The sequence below is a fragment of the Phacochoerus africanus genome, chromosome 10, assembly GCF_016906955.1.
Source record: "Phacochoerus africanus isolate WHEZ1 chromosome 10, ROS_Pafr_v1, whole genome shotgun sequence".
NCBI lineage: Eukaryota > Metazoa > Chordata > Mammalia > Artiodactyla > Suidae > Phacochoerus > Phacochoerus africanus.
Genome location: NC_062553.1, coordinates 79,059,793 through 79,079,852, shown reverse-complemented (window position 1 = coordinate 79,079,852; position 20,060 = coordinate 79,059,793). Strand labels below are relative to the sequence as shown.

The 20,060-nt window shown below is 37.8% G+C and overlaps 1 protein-coding gene across 1 annotated transcript in view; it reads right to left on the bottom strand.

The window, feature by feature from the left end:
• Positions 1 to 10,818, bottom strand: part of IQCM (IQ motif containing M) — a 333,482-nt gene extending 322,664 nt beyond the window's left edge. Inside the window, 3 exon segments of the mRNA XM_053743531.1 lie at positions 1,032 to 1,299; positions 3,142 to 3,224; positions 10,785 to 10,818. Of these exon segments, the coding sequence (XP_053599506.1) occupies positions 1,032 to 1,299; positions 3,142 to 3,224; positions 10,785 to 10,818 (385 nt within the window).
• Between the last annotated feature and the right edge of the window lie 9,242 nt (positions 10,819 to 20,060).

The following is a 20,060-nucleotide window of genomic DNA, read 5'->3' as shown; positions in this document are numbered from 1 at the left end:
TACCTTAATTCAAGTCATCCTTTGTTCTTTCTCGTGTCAATTTCTGTCTCATTAGTCTCCGTGCCTCCAAAATTCATCACACCTCATCTCTGCTCCCAGTAAATGCTCTAAACTGCAAATGTGATCACTGCAACTTTAAAACATCTAGATCACTTTTAGGTTAAAATTCAATGTTCTTCCATTTTTAGTCTCAGCTCTAATTACTCCCTAATCCTCATGTTTCAGTTATGTAAAATCATTCTGTTCCCACAAGTACATTATAATCACTTTCTCAGATAATCATTATCATGTAGATGCTAGACCCTGGGACGAGGACTTTTCTTTTTTCTTGAGTTAACATTTATTCATCCTCCAAAATCTATCAGACTTAAAATCTCCTGGGAATCCATCCCTATTCCTAAATCTGAATCAGGTGTCTCCCCAACTGATTTTGAAGCAGTTGGGCTTGTTTTCATTACAGTTGGTCACACTATACTGTAATCTCTACTTATCCTCCATCATCACACATGTTATATATACCAAGTGTGAGCTTCTTGAGGGCAATATTTTATCTGTGTCTCAAAGATAAATAAAATGTTGGTTGAACAGATGCATGAACCCCACAATTTCAGTATGGTAGTGACCCCCGCCTCAACAATAATCTTCAGTCTTCACCTCTCTTAAGTGTCAGATCCCCATTTCCCACTTCTGAATGGTTATCTTCATATGCGTGTCTAGTTAACAGGTCTAAAACTGAATCTGATATCTTTCTGATATCTTTCCCAGCCTTTTCTTCATTGCCCTAAATCTTGCTTCTCCCTCTGAATTCCTGTATTTCAATTTAATGATGCCTGTCTAGTTCTCTAGACTAAAGACTTGATTAACTTTCTTTTAGGAATTCTTTGGTCAGATGAATTGGTGCTAACTAGGTTAAAAACAGATTTCTTTTCTGTGGTTATTTCTTAGAGCTTTCAATCTTTTAATGCTCAAAGGGAATCTCTAGGAAGTAAATGTATTTTTTCCACACTTATCCAACTAACCTAAACACTTACCTTTCACAATTAAGTCTAGAGACTCCCTGTGGTTTTTTTTAATGTTAAAAATGTGTGGTTCCTTGAAAGAAGTTCGTTGTAGGGGCTCCTGAGAATGCCCACTTTTGGAATGGTCTTTAAGAAAACAAATCTTTTTGTGCGCTGCCTGAAGTTCTTGGACCACATCAAGTGTTTCTCTTTTTTTAATCTCCAAAGGTATGAACTTGCTAGATTTCGGCTTTTGATGTTTATTTCTAAAGACATTTATAGCAGTACCTTGAACTTTATTCTATGACCAAAACAAGAATAAAGGCAATAAAAATTAACTTTAGTATTAATTCTACCATAAAGTGATGTCATAAATTTTCCCTAGGAAATTAATAAAATTAATTCCACTAAATGTATTTTACAAAGTACCTTACTATATAAGACATTTACTTACTTAAAGGACATTACGGTAATCAGATAAAGTAGCTGTTATCCTTTACAGTTTTCCAAAAGCCTTCAACAAACATAAGGGTTCCATTTAACTTAAAAATACATACATTTTAAAATAGGAATTTTTTCCTCAAATGTGATATTTTCAAATACAGCTTTAAAGTCTATTTTAAAATAGACGTTTTCAAACAGACATATAAGAATTTACTCAACCGTCTTTGGAGAATCTTCAAATGTAAAAAAAAAAAATGCTTAACACACCCAAAATTCTGATGAATTCCAGAAATAACTGCTTATAAACAGAGGTAGGGTCTCAAGAAAAGCATATTAGTAACTGGATATGTATTTCAGATTCTTTCAATCATGTAATTGCTTATTCATTTTTATTACTTTAAGCAATAGAAAAATAATATAGTCCCAGGTTTCTGAAAGGTAATTATACAAACAATTAAAACTGTTCTGGTCTAGCAATTCTTTGGCCCACAGACAGAGATACAGATCTTCTTCTCCAGGAAAAAAAAATTAAAAATTAAAAAAGGTTTAGACAAATTCAAACTCAAGACGTCAATAAGGAGGTTTTAGTATGTTAGTATTACATTTTGCCAAGCAACCAGTGGTGGAGTATTATGCTGTTATTAGCAGATAAAATTCTAAAAATAGGTCAAGATTCTAAGGCACAGCTATTTAACTCTGAAAACTGTGACGTTTTCATTTCATGTGCCTACTAATGAATTCACTATAATTCAAAGGTTCTTTTAACTGACATAAATTAGTTAAGCAATGTTAAACATATTGATTATAAGAGTAAAACCACCTATGGTCACTCTCAGCAGAGAGGACCATTCAAAAGAAATACGTAGAAATTATCATCTTCCTCCCCCTCACAGTAAGCATTGAAAAATATTTAAAATCTCTATTTAAAATACTAGGTTTTTTTTTTAAGGTGTTCAAAAGGGAACAGAATAGTGTGACAGAGAGTAAACCAACCTAAGACCCCCTTCTCTCACCTGTCTCCTCAAAGGCCCATTTGTCACAACAGGTGCTGGTCCCCAAGTTTCTCATCTCCTCTATAGATGCTCTCCTCCAAAATTTCATCCTGTACCCACTCTCCTGCCTCCTTGGGACCCCTTTCCCTTTCATTCCTTCTCACTTGCCAAATCTATGCCATTCAGCAAATATTTATTGAACCAGGCACAAGGCTAGCCGCTGCGGCTGCAACACTCAAAAAAGACAGTCACTAGCCTCAAGGAGCTATCAGACAGTGAACAGTTCTAATACCAAGAGATGCGGAAGGAGATGGCAGTACGCACGCCGTGCTGGGGACACAGGAGGGCTGCATTTCACAGCATATTTTCTAGTTTAGTTTTGTCTAACAGTGTTTAAAGAGGGATATTTATCTGAGATATTTAATCCAAATACTTTTCTTATAACGCATCCACAGAAAACATTAAAAATTTAACCAAATGTGCAAATTTGCCATAGAGGTAATTAAATAATCTGCAGAGCTGAAAAATCTTATTTCTAAAGGCAATCTGAAATCAGTTTTTATAACTAGTAAGGATTTCATTTTCTCTTCTCTTCTATTCAGCATCTATTAGGGTTCATGCAATCATTTGGAACAATCAGTGTAGTATACAAAAACTGTTATTAGTTTGCTGAAAAATACAATGGTAGATAAATGCAAAGCACTAACCTCATTTATCTTCTCATAATGTTGGGCAATGAGAGTTTTTGCCTCTTGAAAAAAATCTTGCTTGGGAATCTCTAATATAGGACCTAAAATAGAAACAGAGAAACATTTTTTTTTAATGTAGTTAATATACTTTCTTAATCAAACACGGCAAAACTATGAAATTAAAATTTGGAGTTACAAATCTTGCAGGATGCTATAAAAAAGTGAATTTTATAAGTGGATGCAAAAGAAGTTAATGTAATGTTCCGTCAATATAATCTTTTACTTAAAAAATTAGCTTATAATGGTCAGAGTATTAGGAAGATAATCCTAAAAGATTAAATGAAAGAAAACACACAAAATTGAAATCTCCTTCAGTTATGAAACTTCTTTACATACAGAAGACACAACATGATTTGGACACAAAAGTTATTAGGAAGTCTATTTGTGTTTTCTATACCTGATGACCAATAAATATGGCTGTAAATTTAAGAATATTTACCTCATAACTTTCTGATAACATTATAACTGCAAAATAAAACTCAAAAGGTTAAGTAGGATAGCACTGAAATAAAAAACACACACCTACAAATTTTACAAATATAATGATATCTCTTTCCTGACATATTTTCCTAAGATTCTTAGTTTATTCATTTTATGTATAGAATTCTATAGCCATGTATGTAGAATACATCATCTTCACATAGTTTTATCTAAAATTTCCTCCTTATATATTTCCTCTATCACTAGCTAATTTGGATGTTTATAAGTGTTTATTAGCTTCCTAGTCTTAGCCTGGACTCGGTAAAATTTAAATATATCATTTATTCAAACTAGCTTTTCCATCTGGCTAGTGTGCTCCCCATTTCTCTAACTGTACTTCCTCTAGTACCTTCAGTCAAGGAACAAGATTCTCTCTCTCTCCTTTTCACCCACTCAACTTTTTAAAATTATAGTTGATTTACAGTGTTCTGTCAATTTCTGCTATAGATCACAGTGACTCAGTCATAGTCTGTGTGTGTGTGTGTATTCTTTTGCTCATATCATCTTCCATTGTGTTCTATCCCAAGAGACTGGATATAGTTCCCTGTGCTGTACAGTAGGATCTCATTGCTTATCTACTCTAAATGCAATAATTTTAAGCCATTAAAAAATGTATCTTCATGCAAATTAAAACCACAGTAAGATACTATCTTAGTCTGTCTGGGCTGGTATAACAAAATACCATAGACTGGGTGGCTTGAAAACAAAAAAACATTATTTCTCTATGGTCTGGAGGGTGGAAGTCCAAGATCAGGTGCCAGCACAGTAGGGTTAGGACTCTCTTCCTGGTTGCAGATGTCTAGCTGTGTCCTTACGTGGTGGAAGGGAGCAAGAAGGTCTGCGGGTCCTCTTTTCTACAAGCACTAATCCCATTCATGACCTAATCACCTTCCAAAGGCCCCACCTCCTAATACTATTACCTTCGGGGGTGAGGATTTCAACATGTGAATTTTAGGAGGACACGGGCATTCAGACTATAAAAGATACCACGTTATAGCCACAAGAATGGATAAAATTAAAAAGACTGATAACAGCCAATGTTGGTGAGGCAGTGGAGTCACTGGAACCCAAATGTGTCATTGGTAGAAATGTAAATAGGATAATCAGAGAATAGGATAAATAGGATAATTGAGAAAGATATGGCAATTTCCCATAAAACCTAATATACCCCTACCATGTGTCTGAGCAATCCCATTCCTAGGGACCTACCAAAGAGAATGAAACATATATTTACAAAATGTTTGTAAGATTTACAAGAATGCTCATAACAGCTTTATTCATAACAGCTCCAAAGCAGAAACATCAATGGGCATCAATAAGAGAACAGTAAACAAACTGTGGTATATGCATACAATGAAATACTACTCAGCAACAAAAAAGAATCAAATTACTGACATACATAATAACATGGATGAACCTCAAAAACATTGTGTGAAATAAGAATCCTTACCCAAAAAAAGGTGTATACTATATGGCTCTACTAATACGAAGTTCTAGTGTAAACAAAGCAGGAAGGGGGGAAAAAGCCAGAACAGTGATTCTTCATGACCTGACTGAGAAGAGCCGTGAAGGAAATTTCTGGGGTGATGACAATGTTGCATATCTTGATACACAGTAGACTACACAGGCTTATTATCAGAACTCAGTGAAGGTACACTTAAGAGTTCTGCATTTCACTGTGGTACAATTTACATCAAAAGAAAAACTATTTTAAAAATTAGATTTCTGACTAATGATACATATGTTGATTGATGGGTGGATATGTGATAAATCAAATACACTAAAGAATTAATGGTGAGCACTGTGTGTGTGGGGGGGGGGTGCCCATGGGTGTTGATTTAACATTCCTTCAAGCTTGCTATATGTTTAAAAGTTTCATAATGAAAATATTGAGGCAAACTGTCCATTCTGTCACAAAACTCCCCCTTGTATCTCACCATGTAGATTCATGGGTCACAGGCCACTGTTACATTGGGGCCATAACATCCTAAGGACTGAATGAGGGGAGACCGGCCTGGACTGGACCGGACTGGACTGGGGGAGACCCTCACAGTGAAGGGGAGGAATGACTGGGCTCTAAGCCACCTTGGGCTGCAGGGTTAGGAAAGGAAGCACCTACTAAGATATCCCATCACTTGGACGTGATTAGGCCATGAGGGTGGAGCCCTCATGCCTGAGATTCATACCCTTACAAAAGAGGCCCTAGATGGCTAGACACCCCTTTCTACCACGTGAGCCAATGGTAAGAAGGCAGGCCTCACCACACAACAAATCTGCTGATGCCATGACCTTGGGCTTTCCAGCCTCCAGAACTATGAGAAATAAATTTCCATCATTTATAAGCCACTCACATTATGATATTTTGTTAGACCATATTGAATGGACTAAGGCACTTTCATGTCCAACCAGCCATCCTTCATCCCTGTTGTAATTTAATGTGCGGATACAGGCATTCCAATTTTCCCCTTCATAACTAATTCCCAAGGTAGCATTTTCTTCCCAGGTGGGCCCTATGTTGACCAGTGTGTCTGATATTCACCATCCTCAAGAACCACCTGTGGAGGTTCTATGAATTGCACAGGAGCTAGTGTACACTCTGACAACCCTAATGGCCTTCCTGGAGCCCACAAGTAGATTCTGACTCATGGAGGTACTGCCACTGTCAGCCCAGACAGTCAGGCCAGGAGGCTCTCTCACACAGAACAAGGCCTGGGATTGTTCTTAAAGGGACAGAGAAAAGCAACCACCATGAGAGAGTGATTCACACAGATCCTGAAATGGCTCCACTGAAGACACGCACATGTTGACTCCAAGACAGCAATCCTGACCCCTGTCATTTAAAAAGGTGCTGAGGCAGCTGTTCTGATTTTCTCCCGCAACTAAAAATTCGCCTTTGAACCAAAGAGTTAACTGGTTATGGCATCACAAAATAACTCACATCCTAAGGCCTTTAGAAAAGGCAAAGCTAGAGTGTATTCTTTATTTTTATAATATCCAAGGATACATATATATTCCACAACTCTAACCCTAACCCTAACAAGCAATTAAACAACTTTGATAAGAAATCATCCAGTTAGTAATCTTCAAGGCTTCTGTTTCTTTGTTCACAACAGTTAGTATGCAAGCATGAGGCTTTTAAATATTCAAGTGCACATTATAACTTCAGTTATTAAGAGGAAGTTGTCAAGGTCTGCTCCATCATGTTAAAAAATCTGTAATTAAGGCTTTGTTTATTTGCAAATACATAGCCATAGCATATAAAATGACTTTTAAGAGCTCTCATTCCTGAGTCACACTGTTTTGCCCTGAATTCCAATTGTTCATGGACCACATTTTATTGTCTTTAAGCCTTCGTTTTCTCATTTGTAAAATGAAGATAATAATAATAATATATCTCACATAGAATTGTTTTGAGGATTAAACTGGACTTGGTTACAAATACTTAGCACAGCGCCTGGCACATAATTAGCTTTCAATAAATGTGAGCAATTATTAATACTACAGTTAAAGTTGTATTACTATCATTGGGCTAAACTCTTCCCCAACAGTGTTTATATAATTAATTTCATTAATCACTGCTCATTTCTTCAACTTTCTAAATTGGTTTGAAAGAATCTGGCCTTATTATATAGTTCTTTTTATAGAAAGCTAAGTAATCAATAGGTTTGCAAATAATAAAATCTCTTCATACTTTGGGTTCTTCAGGTTACTACATCCCCAAGATGTAATAAAAATCATTATAAGCTGTAACAAATATTTTATGATAAAGTTCATGAAAGAGTCAGATTAAATTTATCCACAACATGAGTGCAAATATTACCATCCCCATGGCGAAAGAAAATGAATCTCTAATGCCAAGTGATTTCACGAGCCTAAAATATTTTCTTATATTTATTATATATTTTTAAACTCACTCTTCATATATCATCAGTTTAATGCTATTATGACTAATAGTTCATAAAACTTCAGATTTCTCTTAATGTTTTATAGATTCTGCATAATTGTGCTAGTAAATCTCTGAAGTGAAGACACCGGAAGACGATGTAATTACGGGAACTATGACAGCAAAGGAGCAACAAGCCATCTATTGATTGTAATCATTAAGCGAGTCTTTTCTGCGTCTAAAAAGACCTAGGGACTAACAAACTTGTGTTTTTTATAACCATAACAAAAATAACTGGCCTTAAACACAAGGTTTCCATTCTTCCTACAAACAGGCTGCATTCTTCAGAGACTTCACGAAAACTAAGAAGATATCCTGAACAAAGATGTATGGCCACACGACTAAGGCCTCCCTCACTTACATAGAAGAAGAGCCTGTCTGCCAGTGTGTTTGATTTCACAAGTGTTAAAAATAAAATAAATTAAAAGCACTACCTCCGAGTCAATGAGACTCAGTTCAGCATACATTAGTTAAACACCTAAGTCCTACATGCTGTTTTGGTGCTAAGTGTGCTGAAATAAATAAGGCTTACTTACTATTCCAGCCTTCCAGATGCTTAGAGCCTAATGCCAAAAAAAAAAAAAAGCACAAAAACTGTAAATAAGTGCCATGACGTTCAGTAACATACTGTGACAGAGGCCAACATAAATCAGCACTACCCCCTACTACCAGCTAACTAATGTATGAATTCCCCTTTAAAGATATAAGGCTTTACATTGTATTATTAGAGATAAGATTTAAAACAGAAATATCCCAAGAGAAATAACACTGTGAATCAAATCCAGACTCAGACAGTGGTTTTAAAATTGTGTCTCGTGAGTTTCACTGCCTTGGGGGCTCTTCTTCAATCAGAGCAGCTTAGACATTATCTGTTGTACATATTTGAGCTCTTCCTAAATTTTGTGGGGGTTTTTGTTTTGTTTTGTTTTTTCCCTTTTTTTTTTTTTTAGGGCTGCACCTGTGGCACATGGAAGTTCCCAGGCTAGGGGTCAAATTGGAGCTGTAACCGCTGGCCTATGCCATAGCCACAGCAGCACCAGATTGAAGCTGCATCTGCAACCTACACCACAGCTCACGGAAACACAGGATCCTTAACCCACTGACCAAGGTCAGGGATCAAACCCACATCCTCATGGATACTAGTTGGATTCGTTTCTGCTATGCCACAACAGGAACTCCCTGAATTTTTTTTTTTTTTTTTTGTAAGGAAAAAAAAAAATTCCTTGGCTGAAAAGAACAAACACACACTAAACAATTAAAAAACAAATGGTTAGGAGATGAGAGAAACATAGAGGAGAAGCAGGAGAGCGAACTAGAACTAAGGTCTTTTAATTAGTTCTAGGGCAAAGAGTTGTTTGAAAGTGAATAGCCGCTCTTTGAGAGACATCTCAAAATTGTTTATATTTAACTCCAAGTGAAAAAAAACAATATTTATTTCTAATTTGTTTTTGGGAAGAATTTCAAAATCAAGCAAAACCCAAATTTAAAGTGACATGTGGCTCTCATCTCCTAAAACCTACATTCAACAATTTTTCCCACAACACATACTGCACTAAGGCCCAACTCCAGTTCCAACCTAAAGGCATTCTATTGTCTCTTCTAGATACAAGTTTCCTCACTTCCGCACCTTTATTCCTTCCTTAGCAAAGTGTCTTATCCTCTTTGCATCCTCTTTGCAACAATAAACAATTAATAGGTTTCCTACATACCTCAGGGAGATTTTACAATGCAACCCTCTGCCTGCCCGCCCCACAACCCCCCAAAAAATCTATGTTAATATTTCTCAGACTGGTGTGAGATGCTGAGGAGATTTAGGGGGATTCTAAGCTCCTAGGAACAAGACTTGAAATATAATTCAAGTAATTATGGGCATGAGCCAAAGGCAAAATGAAACTAAAGAACATTCCTCCTCCACTTCCTGGATCTTCCTCCCTTTCTGTCCTTTCCATCTTGAAAAATATGCTGTATTATCCAAATAGGAAGAGAGTTAAAATGATCCACACTGCACTCTATTTGTAGCCCTGGAAAGAAGTCAGCTGGCCTGTATCATACACCACCTCAGGTCACAAGAGCCAAGAGGAGGTAGCAGAACAGAAAATCTTTTTTTTTTTTGTCTTTTGTCTTTTTGTTGTTATTTCTTGGGCCGCTCCCGCGGCATATGGAGGTTCCCAGGCTAGGGGTCGAATCGGAGCTGTAGCCACCGGCCTACGCCAGAGCCACCGCAATGCGGGATCCGAGCCGCGTCTGCAACCTACACCACAGCTCACGGCAACGCCGGATTGTTAACCCACTGAGCAAGGGCAGGGACCGAACCCGCAACCTCATGGTTCCTAGTCGAATTCGTTAACCACTGCACCACGACGGGAACTCCCAGAAAAATCTTAATAATCCTCACTCAAAGCTTCTCAATCACGCTACCAAAGCCTAAATTTAAGATCACCTGAAATGTTGCCAAGTTTAGAGCAGCTCTGAAAGAAATATATTGTGAGCTGCGTGGGTAATTTAAAATTTTCAAGTAGTTACATTTTTAAAAGTGAAAAGAGGTGAAATTAATTTTAATAATATAAAATAATTGTTATAGGATATTTTATTTAAACAAAAATATCTAAATATTATCATTTCTACATTAATCGATACTAGAAAGTAATGAGATATTTTAATTCCTTTTGTTCTAGTTTCAAAATCCTGTCTGTATTTTGCACTTACATACATCTCAACTCAGATGCTAAATTTTTACAGAAATACTTCATCTGTAGTTATAAATTGACCACTTGAAAAAGTAGATTCACATACCCAAGTTGCCTCAAACATGCTTTAGAATTTTCCGATAGCTGAAATATCAGGTTTTATATTGAAATTAAAATGAATTAAAATTAAACACTCAGTCCTTTAGTTTCACTAGCCACATTTCGAGCCACTGAATATCCATATGTGGCTATTGGATACCATATCAGATAGCACATTAAGTTAAATTTTCTCTAGATCTAAGTTTGTTATATTTCAATAAAGGGAATGAGACGAATTCTTACAGATTTGCCAATAATTTTAGCATCTTGGGGTTAGTAACTGCGAGGAGGGTTCTCTATTTGAGAGAGAACTCAATGACACCATTGGCGTGTCACGCATTGGTTAAGTCATGCACTGGGTGCTGAGTGGTTAGGTCAATGCTGATACTCACTTTCTGTGTTTTCAGACACAGCCTCTGCAGCCATGGTGGCCAGTCGGGGTGATCTTTTCATTTGAAGGCAGGCCTCCAAGTCCCTATACACAATTACATAAAGTAACTCAGTGATGATGAATCTTTATTTCTAGCTATTTCTTTCATTCATTCATGAAGAAATAGGATGAGGGATTAAATTTTTGAATACACCACTCCTTTGCTCTAAAACTGTCAATGCCTCCCAACAGACAATAGCCAGCAATGGATAGGGCTCTGGGAGTTTATCAATCAATTGCATATATGTCACCTTACCAGTTCCAAATGACCCAATAAGAACTCTTGTCCCATTTTCAGTAGATGTGGCAACTGGAGCTCAAAGAAGTGACATACTTTGTCAGTGTAAGCTATAAGAGGTAGGTACAGAACTCTGGGCCCAAGTGCATATACCAGCCCATTTGATTTCTCATTATTTTCCAACAAATATCCAGTTCATAAATGGCACATCCTTACATATTCTTGTCTTGTGCTTACAGACTTGAGCTTGGGTTTATGCAAATCTTCCACTCAGAATGTCCTGTTCTCACATCTATGTTTATTTAAATCCTACCCCATCCTTAAAGGATAGATTCAAATCCTACCTCATTCATGATCACCCCCAGCCTCCAACAAACTATTCCTCCCTTAACCTCAGTTGTTAAGTGGCCTGTGCCTCTCACTTGAAAGTTATTGTAGGGTTCTGTTTAAGGAGCTAAAAAGACAGTGTAATAGATGTAAACAGAAGCCCAATATTTCCAATTAGACTTCTAGTGCCTTGAACCAAACTGTACTTTACATCACAGGTACTCAACCCTGGATGACTATTAGAATTGCCTGGAGGGGGAATGGGGGATGTTCAAAATGCATCAAAATCTAGAGCATCTATATTTCTTAACATTTCCCCACAGATTTAAATGTTCAGTTGGAAGAGTGAACCCCTGCCTTGTTCCTTGAATTTCATGGTTCCCAGCTCAGTGCATCACATTCTGGACACTCAATAAAGGGCTGATTCATAGGTTGACTGAGCTGAGCCCTTCCTCCTACCTTTCAAATTCTCACTTACTTCCAAAGGACTATCCAAGATGCACCAGATATTGCCCTGACAGCCAGAAAATAAGCTACATCAGTGCCTCTACTGTGTGCTCCCATGGCTTTATCACTAGAAACAGGAACAGTAAATGCTTTATGGAGCCCATGGAGCCTCTTGTTCTAAAACTCTAATTGTTTGGTTAGCTGACTAGACCATCAAACTGTGCTGACGCCTTGGAGACCTGTTAAATAATTGGAGGATTATTTGAGTAAATCTATAAGCCAGCTCTGCCCCATGGAAGTCATGATTCTATAGCCTTGTGCTCTTAGATAAAAGCCAACAACTCTTTTCCTCAGCTTCTACCCAGAGGGGGGAAAACTACTACAGTTACAAGCTTTAAAATAACAGATCTGGAACATCCAAAAATGATTAATTCTCAAATTGTCAGCTTTAAATCATGGGCAAGAGTAAAGAATAGGTACCTCATTTGCTTTGTTCTACAAATGACTGGGATAAATTCAAATATTGCACTCCCCTTGGCAATTAATAATCAGAACTCATCTTCTGGCCTGGCTTAATTACTGCCTTTTTTTCCCCCATTTTAAAATAAGAAGAAAATAAAGGTGTTTTGTGCTCTGTCATTTTCTTGTTTTAATCTCCATTGAAATGGACTCTTCTCCGAGGCGGTTGGCTCCTCCACCTTAATTCAGGGTGCCAGGAGTGTCAGCCTGCATTACACTGGTTGGCAAGCAAGATATCCCACTGTCCTTTTAATGCAGAAAACCAGCCAAGCATCCTAAGGTGCTAGCATGGTGATGATGCCCCCGCAAACCCGAGGTGATGGGGGATGACTCTGAGACAGGAGCTTAGGTGGAAAAAGGCCCCGGAGAATGGAACTGCTTAAAGATAAGCCCAGTGACACAGAATATCAGCAGATAGGGTCCCTCTCCCCTGTGAGTCCCCAGCAGACAGTTAATGTTATGGAGTGCTGAATCCTTCCTGATGCATTGATCAATTACTAAATTTGCACCTAGTCTCTCAGTTGTGCAAGGAGCATGCCATCTATTTGGTGAGGCGGGGGGAGACAAAAGCTTAAGTCCAATTTTTAAACAAAATGCAAACAATGGTATATCAGTTGTCACAAGAAAGTCTGTGAGCTTTGTGAAACAAGTGGTAGAAAACTGTGAGGGCCACAAACCCAAGTGAGGATGAGATGACTAAAGACTGAAGAAAGAACCCAAAAAAGGCTCAAGAGAGACTGGGCTACACAGGGAAGGGAGGGTGCAGAGCTAAGAGTGAAACTGTGAATAACTGGTTCAGCACAAGCATCCACCAGTTAGAAATGGATGCTGGCTGGCACACCCCAATGATACCAGTCCTAGATGATACTGCTTAAGAGGAACAAAGAAGCAGGCAGGTGAGAGAATTAACCAGCAAACCCACAGAAGTGAGAATGTAATGGTTTAGGGGACAGCAAGCTGTGGGTCTGTTGGATTTAAGCTGAGGGCTAAATTTTATGCTGCTAAAATGGGCAATAAGGTTTTTGAACAGGGTACTGACATAATCACTGCTCAGGAATTTAACCTCCATAAAGGCAAGGACTTAGTTTTGTGGGTTTTTTCTCCCCCTGCTACATTCCCAGTGACTTGAACAAGGCCTGGCATGTAGAAGGATTTCAAAAAATATTTGAAATTTCCCTTACTTACAGAATAAGAAAAAATATTTTCAAATCATATTATCTGATAAGAGGTTAATATCCAAAATATATAAAGAATTCATACAATTCAACAGCAAAAAAATTAATAATAATTATAATAATTCAATTGGAGTTCCCACTGTGGCGTAGTAGAAACAAACTCAACTAAAATCCATGAGAACGGGGGTTTGATCCCTGGCCTCGCTCAGTGGGTTAAGGATCAGGTATTGCCGTGAGCTGTGGTATAGGTCACAGACGTGGCTTGGATCTGGTGTTGCCATGGCTGTGGTTCAGGCCAGCAGCTGCAGCTCTGATTAGACCCCTAGCCTGGGAACTTCCATGTGCTGCGTGTGTGGCCCTACAAAGCAAAAAATAAATAAATAAAATAAGGAAATAAAAAGAGGAGCTTCAATCTGTATTTAAAGGAACCCTTTCTAAGAAGTTAACAAGGGCAGCAGATGAAAGTCTGGCTGTTCTGACTGAGGAGGGTCTCCGAGACCCTCCCTGTAGCACCTCCTGGTCACTCCCAACCACCCCAGCCCCAACACTCCAGGATGGAAGAGCCTAGGCACACATTTCTCAGATGTATTCTGCATGTAATATGTCTTTATGTATCTGTTTCATAAAATAGATGTTATGTTCTATTTCCTTCTGGGCTTGTATGGACATGGACACTAATTAAGAGATCCCAGAAGTTCCCTGGTGATTCAGCAGCTTAAAGATCCAGCATTGTCACTGCTGTGGCTCAGGTCCCTGCTGTGGAGAGGGTTCGATCCCTGGCCCAGAAATTTCCACAGGCCATGCATGAGTGCATCCCCAAAAAAGAGACAGAGACAGACCCCAAGTATTCCTGGTTTTACACAAAATATCCAAATCTTTAAATCGTAAAAGAAAGTGATTAATTTCACTGCAATTCTTAAGTCATTAAAAAGGAGAAACTGAGAAGACTCTCACATTACACTTTAAAATATTTTCACATACACTTTTTAGCTAAAATACACTAATTGTTTCACCTTGTGCCTCAAGGTGTAAAAAGAAAACTGGTCCTTCTGAGCCGTATTCAATTAGTTATGGAGTTTTTCTGTGATTGTATCTTAGGGTTTCAACCTAGAGCTGTATAAAATAGGATTTGAGGATACATGAAGACATACATCTACAGCCAGTGAGCATCAAAGACCACCCACAGGAGATAACGGGCTGGAATGGCTGAGGTCAGACTGCCATTCCGTGGAGGTGAGTGAAGTGACTTGGGGGGAGAGGGAATGCAATCACGAGGAGCCACACCTCAGCAAGCAGATCAACCACCAGACGTAATTAAAATACTGACTTTTAGTCCCAGTATCTTCCAAAATTACAAGCACAACCAACACACAGACACTATAAGAATTTTTGCAAATCAAGGAAAAAGACAGACAATATAAAAGTAAGCAAAGTACTGCAGTAGACTCTGAAAAGGCAATTTCCTAACAGGAAATCACCACGTGAAAAAAATGCTTAAAATTCATGGGTCCTTAAGGAAACACAAAGTAAAGCCACAACCACCACATATGCAAACAAATGGCTTTAACAAAATACTAAGGGTTGACAAGACAGATATACTGAAATATCCATAGAACTGCCTGTCAGAGTGTATATTGGCAATCTCTGGACAACTCTTCACAACCTAAATCTCCACCTAAGCATGACCGGGCCCTCCCACTCCCAACAGAAACACTTAACAATAATCTCATTAACAATGATCAGAGCAGAAGTTCCCGTCATGGCGCAGTGGTTAACGAATCCGATTAGGAACCATGAGGTTGAGGGTTCGATCCCTGGCCTTGCTTAGTGGGTTAAGGATCTGGTGTTGCTGTGAGCTGTGGCGTAGGTTGCAGACGCGGCTCGGATCCCGCGTTGCTGTGGCTCTGGGGTAGGCCAGCGGCTACAACTCCGATTCTCAGTGAGTTAAGGATCTGGTGTTGCCATGAGCTGTGGTGTAGGCCAGGGGCTACAGCTCTGATTCAACTGCTAGCCTGGGAACTTCCATACGCCACAGGGGCAGCCCTAAAAAGAAAAAAAGGAAAAAAAAAATGATAGGAGCAGCACCATTTTGTAACAGCTAAAAACTGGAAGTAACCCAAGTGTCCATTGACAGTAGAAGAAATAAATACATTGCAGTTTATTCATACAATGGAATGTTTCATAGCAGCAAGAACAAATTGCCCTACAAGACATAACTGCTTCTCACACCCAGAATCTAGAGAGAAAGAAGTCAGCATAGAGAGGACATACTACATGTTTTCATTAATACAAAGTTCAAAACAGGCAAATTTACTAATGGTAACCAAACACAAAGTACTAGTGACCTTTGGAGAAAGACTGCGGTGTCTGCGGGTGGTACAAGGAAGCCTCTAGGGTACCAGTCATTTATCAGAGGATCATAGTTATATCAGTGTGTCCACTTCCCAAATTTTCCTTGAGCTGTACACTTAGGAGTTGTGCCCTTTTCTGATTATGTGCTATATATCAATTTAGCTTTATTTAACAATAAAGTTCAATTTCTAATTTTAATTTTTAAGTATTAGTTTTTCAAAGTAATAAAAAAAATACTGAAAACACTACCTTCATCATTACAGGTGGTTTCATGTCTCCTCTTCTTCAAAAGAAAGATAAAGCAGAGAGCATTGCCAAAAGCCAACAATATCAATGCTAGATTGTAAGACCTACTAGAAGAGAAATTAGTTGTTTGTTTTTTTTTAATTTCTTTTATGTCTTTCCTAAGACTGAGCACACAGCTAAACAAGCAATAAGTAACCCATAAAAAGTGGCTGATTTGAATTCCTGCAGGGAAGTCCTGAATTATGACAATCTGCTTAGTTTTCACAGAGTTCCTAATATTTATTTAGAAATCTCACTTCTACTAAATTTTCCATGTAACTTGCCATTATTTTTTTTCCAGTGTGGCTAATGGACTTTGCTTGTTTAATTTTAGGTACCTAGTTATCTTGACAGGAAGGCCATAATTATCCAGATGAGAAAATAAGATAATTACTTTGGCCCAAAATGAGTGCTAATCACACACATACACACCAAGCTTCAGAAAGGTCCACACTATTTCACATTTTTTTTCACTTCAAATTCTCATTCCATCTTGAATTCAACCTTAAGAAGCTGACAGAAAGGGGCAGAGTAACAGAAAGAGTCAGGTGAGGCTTTTCTTGAATAAAATGCTAAATATACTTGAAGTTGTCTTAAAAATTTGGAGGGGTGGGGAATTCTGGTTAGAAACATATCAGATAGAACATATGTGTCCAGGAACAAAAACAATAAAAAAAGGTAATAGTGCCTTATTTCTTAAACACTCTGTTATGTCTCCAAAGCTTTAAAAATATGAAGATTTCCAGGTCAATATATGCAAACTATGCCTTCAATGATTATTGTGGCATGTTGTGACTCTTTTTCTTGTGATTTTCACAAATTAAAACAGTACTGGTATAAAAGTACATTCTCTCAGCTATTAATCACACGTCTTAAACAGAAGCCATTAATATTTTATAAATAACAATAAAGAGTGAAAACCTGATTTATAAAGCAATTCCTGCTGAGATGTTTGGGCCATTACATAAAACAGTTGAAGACAACAATGAAAACATCATAAAGTTAATTACTGCAAATTAAATAAAATAAATTAAGGGCCAAAACTGTTAAAACTACTGCAATGGAATTTTGTTGTGCTCAGAAATACTAACTGATGATGAAGAGGCAGATTTAAAAATTAGGGCAAAATCATGAAATATAAACCCTGGCATATATTCCTGATTTCTTCTTTCTCAATGACCTTGTAAAATCTAGCTAAAATGAATGGGCAATGAAATGATTTTGGAGAGCTTACAATTACGGCATAGTTTATTATAATTTTAAAACTGGAAAACAGTTTAAGAGGTTCTCATCTTGTTATCCCCTCAATTTAGAGGGAGGAAACAACAGCCTGGAGATCTAAGGGATTTGTTCGACTCAACACTGGGTTTGTGAATGAACTGGAACCAGAATTTAGGTCTCCTATCTCCTGAGAAAGCACAATTTCCCCTGATAAAGTCCCTTCCAGGAAACAGTATTTCCCCTCTCCGAATTTCTTCATGCCTTTATTTTCTACCTCCTCTCTGAAACAGTCCTTTTTTTTTTTTTTTTTTTTTCTTTCTTTCTACTTTGTACCAATGGAGACAGTATAATTTCGTGGTGAAAAGCAAAGATGTTGGGCTCAAGTTGGCTTGGGTTTAAGTCCCAGCTTTACCACTTCCTAGTCACTGACTTTAGGCCTCACAGGACCAATTCATCCCAGCTTGCCTGGGACTTTCCAGGTTTTAAAACTGAAGGTCCTGAGTCCTGACAGCCACCTCAGTGCCAGACAAAGTAGGACAGCTATTTACTTAACTCCGTTCCCTCTGAGACAAGACTTCACCAGCCACCTACACAGAACTGCGATCTCACCTCCCACAACCATCCCTAGCTGCCTTCTTGGTTTGTTTTCCTCCTCAGCACTGATACACTATTTAGCATAGTGTGTATCTACTTGATTGTTAGTGGTCTTCCCATGGCAGAGACTACTAACAGATCCCCAGATGTGTTTTCTCTTCCTCTTGGGCCCATTGCCGAACGACCTTTCCCAGGCACACGTAAAGTTAAATGGGAACACGTGACAGAGTTCTAACCATGAGAACGTGAGCCAGAGTAAAGAGTGCCACTTCCAAGCCTGGTCCTTAAAAACCACCCATGGAATCCTCAATGCTCTTCTTCTTCTCATGCTGCTATAATGTTCAGACCCCAGCACAGCACTGGAAACAAATGATGACAGCGTCACAAGGATGAAGAAGCCTGTATCTCAAAGGCTATCTAACTAGGAACATCCATACAGGATATTTTGATAAAAAAAAATGCAAGGCATTAAGTCAGTAATAATCAGGGATTTAATTTATCATAGGATTTAACTTATCACAGTAGCTAGCTTTATCCTAATATATTCACTTGCTAGACTACAAGGCATACAACTGCAGAGATTTTTGACTGCTTTATCCACTGATGAATCATCAGTGCCTAGAACACTAACTCTCAATCAGTAAATATTTGAAGAATAATGAATAAATGAATACAAAAACTTAAATTCCCACACGGAAAAAAGATAGGCCATCTAGAAACGGATGACGACTTTGACAAAACCTCTTATCAGCAGTGACAGTTGACAGAAGACAAATAGTGTCTTAAAACATATGAAGGAAAATAATAAATATCAAATTCAAAATCAGTCTAAACCCTCATGCAAAAGTGAGAAAAAAACTAAAGACTTCTAGAAATAGTAACTCTAAGAAATTTCACACACACACACACACACACAGATCCTCCCCACAATAAGCTATTACAGGATACACTTCAATAAAAACTGAGCCTGAAAAGAATAAATGGGATGCCAAAAAATGGAAAGCACAGAAATTTGTTAAAGTACATTTCTAAATTCAAATAACTATTATCTACAAAAACTCATGAGCAGTTATGATTTTTTTTCCTATTGAACCAAAATTTGAAATATCATAAGCAGGAATGGGGGAAAGAAAGAAACAGAATAGTTTTCAGTGGACTAAGAGTCCAGTATCCAGGTCTTGCTTGGGGAAAAATAAATAAGTATACTGAGTAATTTTTTTAAATAGAGACATACTTCCACTAACATGCTAAGGCTAACTTTAATAAAATGGACATATAATACATAGCTTTCAAACTATCAGAGGAATCATATAGTAATTATTGAAAATGCAATCAAGACAGAGAGTTCAGACCACGGCACACTGGGTTAAGAATCAAACTGTAGTGGCACAGGTCACTGTGCAGGTGTGGGTTCATTCCCCAGCCTGGTGCAGTGCCATTAAAGGATTGGGCATTGACACAGCTGCAGCGTGGATTGCAGCTGCAGCTCAGATTCAATCCCTGGCCCTGAAACTTCCATATGACATGGGTGTGGCTATTAAAACAAACAAACAAACAAAAAAGACAAAGGCAAGAGATTAGAAAAGCAGAGAAAAAAAATAAAATATAAACGGAACCCTAAAATAAGATGAAAAACAAATTATCAAGAAGTGCAATAAGTATAAAAAGATTACATCCCTCTATTAATACACAAAGATTATCAAATAAGACAATACAAATAAAATCCAACTAAAGGGTTGAGTATAAAAGACACTGAAAATAAAAGAACATAAGAAAAATTGAAAACTTTCAGTAAATTATAAAAAAAAAAAATTTCAGTAAATAATAATTTTTTAAAAAAAACTGTTGTAGTACTATCCAAAAGAGATACAAGGGAGTTCCCTTCATGGCAGTTAACGATCCCAACTAGGATCCACGAGGATGTCGGCTTGATCCTTGGCCTCGCTCAGTGGGTTAAGAATCCAGTGTTGCTGTGAGCTGTGGTGTAGGTGTAGCTCCGATTCGACCCCTAGCCTGGGAACTTCCATATGCCGCAGGTGCAGCCATAAAAAGAAAAAAAAAGAGAGAAAGAGATATCAGA